General features: G+C 45.1%; 1 protein-coding gene across 1 annotated transcript in view; it reads right to left on the bottom strand.

The window, feature by feature from the left end:
• dnah2 (dynein, axonemal, heavy chain 2) overlaps positions 1 to 7500 on the bottom strand; it is a gene marked incomplete at both ends in the record, with an annotated part of 193113 nt that overhangs the window by 108366 nt on the left and 77247 nt on the right. The window contains 1 exon segment of the mRNA XM_080860098.1: positions 7122 to 7204. Coding sequence (XP_080716224.1) covers positions 7122 to 7204 — 83 coding nt within the window.

Raw genomic sequence — 7500 nt, 5'->3', positions numbered from 1 at the left:
TTCAGTCTTGTGTCATCTAGGTGGACCTGAATACCAAACCAGCCTTCGGTTTGTATGTTGATGTGAGCGAGTGATGGAGTGATGAGAAACGTAGGAAGTAAGAAGGAGGGAGGGAAAGAGAGAGAGACAGAGAGAATCTTGCAGTCCTGCCAACATTAGAGGGGTAGTGCTTAAAAACAGCCCCCTGAACTGCAAAGGGCAATTCTAAAACTATTCAGCCACCTCCAACCCTAAGTCCAGGCTGTTTTCCTGACTTCTGGAGGCAAGGGTATCACACCAATTCAGTGGAGATACACCCCAATCATTTCAGAGGCGTTTGTGTAAACCATAGTCAACAACATCATTGAATTATAGCCTTCCTTAAGAAGCACAATGTCCTGAGCAAAAGTCAAAATACAGCACCACAGACCACATGCACAGCCTACACACCCTAATAAATAAACATGTCCACCAAGCAAAAACTGGGAAAAATATTTGTCTATTTTGTTGATTTCAAAAAAGACTATTTGGAATGAATGATTATATTATAAACCTTTACAAAGCGCTGTAGGGGGTAAAGTATATCAATTTATTAAGACAATGCTGATCAACGCTGTGAAAACTGGTAACAAAATGACAGAGAGGGCTGTAGCCTCAGGCCAACACTGTTCAACATCTACACTAATGAGTTAGCGTCGCAGCCGAATACTGTTAGCGGTGCAGCCGAACACTGTTAGCGATGCAGCCGAACACTGTTAGCGATGCAGCCCAACACTGTTCAACATCTACACTAATGAGTTAGCAGTGCAGCCCAACACTGTTCAACATCTACACTAATGAGTTAGCAGTGCAGCCCAACACTGATCAACATCTACACTAATGAGTTAGCAGTGCAGCCCAACACTGTTCAACATCTACACTAATGAGTTAGCGTTGCAGCCCAACACTGTTCAACATCTACACTAATGAGTTAGCGTTGCAGCCCAACACTGTTCAACATCTACACTAATGAGTTAGCGTTGCAGCCCAACACTGTTTAACATCTACACTAATGAGTTAGCGTTGCAGCCCAACACTGTTTAACATCTACACTAATGAGTTAGGGGTGCAGCCCAACACTGTTCAACATCTACACTAACGAGTTAGCAGTGCAGCCCAACACTGTTCAACATCTACACTAATGAGTTAGCGGTGCAGCCCAACACTGTTCAACATCTACACTAACGAGTTAGCAGTGCAGCCCAACACTGTTCAACATCTACACTAATGAGTTAGCGTTGCAGCCCAACACTGTTCAACATCTACACTAATGAGTTAGCAGTGCAGCCCAACACTGTTCAACATCTACACTAATGAGTTAGCGGTGCAGCCCAACACTGTTCAACATCTACACTAATGAGTTAGCGGTGCAGCCCAACACTGTTCAACATCTACACTAATGAGTTAGGAGTGCAGCTCAACACTGTAAGCTAGCGGTGCAGCTGGAACCGTCTCCAGCCCCTGGCCTCACCCTACAAGAGAATGAACTCAAATTCCTCCTCTGCGGAGACGACCTGGTGCTGTTGCCTCCTGCTGTGCAGGTGTTACAGCAGCATCTGGACCTGCTAGAGAAATCCTGTCAACACTGGGCCCTGACAGTAAATCTAAAAAAAGACAAACATCACGCTATTCCAGAAGAAGCACAGGTGTCTGGAACTCAGATAGGATTTCAGTCTAGCCATTACCGAGCTAGAACACACGATGCAGGAGACTTACCTTGACTTGAATATGAATGCATTGGGGAGTTTTAGCATGGCAGTTAATGCATTAAAGAAAAGCATAGCTACAATAGCATATCTACACAAGATGGGTCCAGCATCATACAGAAACCCTTGATGCAGAGTTCTGTAAAACACCAAACAATACTTGTAGGGCAGAGTTAGCCAAATACATACAAAAAGAGCCCTCAATTCTGGATGCATTTACAAATAAGTCCCACAGACACCCTGCATTTGAACACAGCACACACACACACTAACAGCTACTAATATGTTTTCTCAAAAGTGCTTCTTTTAAACTTAACATCAATAAGACCATCCAATGTACTGTAATGAAAAGTAGTTGGAACATTGGCAAAATAAGACAAAAAATGAGAATACAAAAACAAATGAGAATGGTATTGGGCCATCAAATTTAAATATGAATTAGAAGATTATCTCTTTACTGTCAGAGATCCAAAGCAGACTCCATGACCACAGTCTAGCCATAGACAAAGGCAGACTAAGAACATCATGGTTGCCAAGAGAGCAAAGAATATGTGGCCACTGTTTGACAGCTGTGGTTGAGACTGAGGTGCACATTCTCTTTCACTGCGAGATGAATACAAATATTACACATATTTCGACAGGTTTGCTAACCTATCTCTAGGGTTCTCTGAAACTCAGAGGAACTGGAGGTATTGCCTGTCTTACACACACACACAGACACACACAGACACACACACACACACACACACACACACACACACACACACACACACACACACAAGAGCACAAACTGGAGGTATTGCCTGTCTTACACACACACACACACACACACACACACACACACACACACACACACACACACACAAGAGCACAAACTGGAGGTATTGCCTGTCTTACTTGGACAGGGACAGACAGCAGCTCTTGCTGCTAAATACATTACTGAGGGCCATCGAGCCGGGGACAGTGCTTAGACACCACCTGTGTATATGGACACATGTCATTACACACATACACACATCCACATCATGCAACAACGTCATGCAAGAACATACTGCACACACACACACACACACACACACATACACACATCCACATCATGCAACAACATCATGCAACAACATACTGCACACACACACACACACACACACACACAGACACACACACACACACACACACACACACACACACACACACACACACACACACTAGTTTGTTCATCTCCGATGCATACGTATATCTCTGTTTGTCATATGCTTATATTCTGTATATAAACCGTCTGTTTAAATGCAATGCTTTGGCAATGCAACACAATGGCATGCCAATAAAGCTCATTTGAATTTAATTGATTTGAGAGAGAGAAAGCAAAAGAGAGAGAGCGTGCAAGAGAGAGGGAGAGAGAGGGAGAGAGAGTGAGAGAGAGAGCAAGAGAGAGGGAGAGATAGAGTGCAAGAGAGAGGGAGAGAGAGAGAGAGGGAAAGGGAGAGAGTGTGAGAGAGACCAAGAGAGAGGGAGAGAGAGAGAGTGCAAGAGAGAGCGAGAGAGAGAGAGTGGTAGAGAGAGTGAGAGAGAGGGAGAAAGAGAGAGGTTGTGTTGGTAAGCACATACATATCCTTTTCCAGTGCCTGTATTAGTAGACTGGGAATGTGATGAGGCATATTTCTGCAGCTCACATATGAATGATTACAACAGATCCTGTTTGTGAGGGGTGGGAGTAGAGACAGAGGGGTGGAGAGAGTAAGGAGAGGGGACACTGACAACAATGTGGGGAAAGAAAAGAGAGAGAGAGAGAGAGAGCGAGAGAGAAAGCGTGGGAGAGAAAGAGAGACAGAAAGAAAAGAGAGAGAGAAAGCAAGTTAAAAAGAGGGAGGGAGAAAGAGAGGGTGAGAGAGAGAAGACACCTGATAAAGATTCCACATGTTAAACAAGGAAGCATGTGAACGTGAAAGGCAGAGGGGAAAGGAGGGAAAAGCCCACATGCATCCTCTAGCTTTAAAATTAGGAACTGATCTCGCCGGCTATAAATAGGACAGGAGATTGGCATGTGAGACAGAACTTTTTAAGCTCTCTCTCTCTCTCTCTCTCTCTCTCTCTCTCTCTCTCTCCCTGTCTTCCTCATTCCTCTTGCTCTCTCTACCTCCCTCCCTCTGTCTGTCTTTCTGTCAAAGCGACATGTCACAGGCTTGCAGGTGGGCGAGAGATGCCGTCAGCCTGTGACCAACAGCAGATTTAAATACTGACACATATCGTAACACACACACACACACACACACACACACACACACCCTACACCCGCACCCGCACACACACACACAGTATACTCTCTCTCTCTCTCTTTCACTCACACTCACACACACACACACACACACACACACACACACACACACACACACACACACACACACACACACACACACACACACACAAATGCAACCCAAAATGCAAACACACATACAGACTTTGACATGTTGAAGAACACCCACTCTTTTGCATATACTCTCAACATGCTGTCATCACAAATCTCTCCCACTAAGAAACACACACACACACACACAAACACAAACAACAAAATCAAACTCCACCCTCACACACACACACACACACACACACACACATCAACAAAGTGCCCGTGGCACTTGGAAATGGGCCTAAAGCCGTTTGGGGGGAAAACTTTGTACCTCAGGGGGCCAAATACATTGTCTACATGATGCCACTAAACCACCTACATTTAGTCACCTCACCTCACCTCTGCAGCACTTTATAAGGCTTACATTTTCTTTTCTTATTTTGGCTTTCTCTTCTTGAGCTCTGAGCGACAGAAAGGTTGAAGGTCGGGGAGCTAAATGGTAGTCGTATGACTCGCATCAGTTTAAGGGTGTCAGCTCAGTGTCAGCAGGCAATGCTAAGGTCACAAGGCCGACTCTCAAGGAGAAAAAAAAACAACAAAAACAGCATGATTATCAGGCGTCCTCACTGCGCTGTAAACGCCCGTGGATTAGATTATCTGCTAAACCAACAGAAATGTAATATGGGAGATCATATCACTGAGTGTGACCTGGAGTTCACAACAGCATCACACTAGCCACAGAATGGACTCTTGTCTGCTTCTCCTACTAGCTCTCTAACTCTGAGTATGTTTCTCAGTAACTGTTTCTTTGTGAAGTGCAAGCTTTTAAGCTCCCTCATATAGCCTTGGACAAGGTGCCCCTACCATTGAGAAGACATACCCAGTATATGTGCAGAAACAAATGGCTTACAGTGGAGTGGCTTTCTGTGCCACGCATGGTTTAAGCTATGACTAAGGGACCGCAAAAAGCTCTACATCTTGTCTTGCTTGGATGGCTTGTTTTCCCCCCATCTCTCTTTCTCTTTCTCTGTCTATCTTTCTACTTCTCTGCCCCTCGTTCCCTTGCACCCCACCTCCCCCTCCTCTCTGCTTTGCTGTGCCTTGGAGCCAGAGAGCATGACTTAATGTGTGTGTGTGTGTGTGTGTGTGTGTGTGTGTGTGTGTGTGTGTGAGACTTAATGCGTGGCTGCCGCACAGAGTAATATCATAATGCCACATGAATTAATACACCTCTCACACGAAGCGCACGGCTGCCCCGGAGCTTCCAATTCCATCACGGGGAGCCCTGCATATATTTTCAGCCTTCCAACAAGCCCTGTCTGCACAAACACACACACACACACACACACACACAATCTTATACACACAAGAACACACACATCACAGACACACACATCCATACTGTCCACAGACCGCATCGCCAAATCACCAATTAACTGTTGACCAGGAACACATGAAAGTTATGGTTCAATTAGAATGGAGGGGAGGGGGGGGGGTAAAAAATAACCCAATACATCAATTAGAGCAAAGTCAATTAGGACAACTTTCCAATTATGTGAGAAAATCTGTTACTTGAGGGCAATGGCTATTTAACGAGCTTTTGACAGAAGGCACTATGTGGCCACAGTCCTGCACAGCATGGGTGTGTACATAAACGTGTATCTGTGTGTGTGTGTGTTTGTATATGTGTGGTTGTCTATGAATAGGCATGTAGGACTGTGTGTGTGTGTGTGTGTGTTCGGGGGTGTGGGTCTGTGAGTGAGTGTGTATGCGTGTATGTGAGTCACTGTGCGTGACTACAGTGACCAAAGGAAGACACTGTTCTTTATTTTCGATGTCAGACATGTCTTCTGAATCTAATCTAGCTCAGAGGTCCTGCATTCAGGCCTTGTGTGCCTTTATGAACGGGGGGGGGGGGCACTATAAAGGCCGAGTTGTGCCATGTGAAAGGTCTCTGACAGGAGGATTGCTCCTCAAAACAGGCTACTGCTGAAAGACTACAGCAGACATACAGAAAGAAAGGATGAATGAAATAAAGAAAGAAAAGGATAATATAAAGAATGGAAAAGAACAAGACATACATAAAAAAAGAATAGGAATAGGAATAGAAAATCAAATAAAATAGGAATAGAGTAGAAATACAAAAGAAATAGAAATAGAAAAGAAAAGCTGAGGGGAAACAAGAGAAATGAGCCCCCCCTTGAAGAAGCCCTGCCATGCAGACATGTGACTTGACATTTCCATTGCTGGTGACAGTGGGAGTGCGCCATCTGAAATGTACCATGACAGAAGCAGCACCGAGTCTGGCGTGTGGCGCGCGCTGCTTTTCCATGAGGTCGCCATCCATAATCCCCCTCCCATATAGAGACATCACGCCAGGCGTCACAGAGCACCCGTCTACAAATCAGCCTGGCCCGGCACGGCCCCCTCCGGCAGAGTACCAACAACACGGCACCCACCGCACAGGCACCCTTCATGCAGAGGCAAGCAAGGCTCTTTAACCGGCTACCATAGAGGAAGGATGAAGAGTCAAGTCAGCGACCTTCTGATGATGGTTTGTCCCTTTGAACTGTTTATAGGTCATGGAGGGAGTTATAAAGCAGCCTTTAACAAACAAGCATGGTTTGGGCCAAAGTAGAACTAAAGTAGGATGGGATGGTAACATGTACTTCTTTGGTGCCAATTTAGTAAAAAAAAAAAGGTTCTTCAGTCTGTTCTTCAAGCAGAACATTAAAGGAACTTTCTTGACCCCCTTCGGTACTGAGCACTGAAATCAGCTTTTTCAACCAAAGAGAACCCTTTCTGCAAGCTAAGGGCTCCTTGTGAAAACACCCGCAAAAAAAAAGACCCTTCAGCTTCTTGAAGAACCAGTAATGATTGGTGGGTGTCCTCTACTTCTCCCACAGTCTGCTCTCACTCTGAGGCATATACTGTATGTGTTAATGGGCTCTAGGGTCCTGAAATCCTCTCATTACAGCCCCTGAGCCCACCCTATTTGACACCTGAGTATCGCTGACCTCTTGACCCACCCAAGCATTGAACCTTGACCTTACCTCAGCCTGTGGTGACCTTTGTCTTTGTACGGGGCGATGTCGAGGCATATCTCCTCCCAAGTGTGGGTGATGCTCTCCAGTGACTGCAGAGACGGGGGGAGAGAGAGAGAGAGAAAGAATGCAAGAATATGAGGAAAATAAACAATGAATAAAAATGAAAAAAAACATAAAAATAAACATAGAAAAGAGCAGCAGGGAGCGACTGAGAAATGTGGGTATGTAGAGAAAGACAGACAGAGGGGGGAGGTCATGGAAATGAGTAAACAAAAAAACAAACCTTGAAAAATACAAGAGACAGAGAACGGGACAAGGAGAAGATGAGAGTCACAGATTGAGAGAGGGAGAGAGGCTGAGAAAGAGAGAAAGAGAGAGATAGAGG

Source organism: Sprattus sprattus (assembly GCF_963457725.1).
Source record: "Sprattus sprattus genome assembly, chromosome: 21".
NCBI classification, from domain to species: domain Eukaryota; kingdom Metazoa; phylum Chordata; class Actinopteri; order Clupeiformes; family Clupeidae; genus Sprattus; species Sprattus sprattus.
This window is presented reverse-complemented; position numbering and strand designations above follow the sequence as displayed.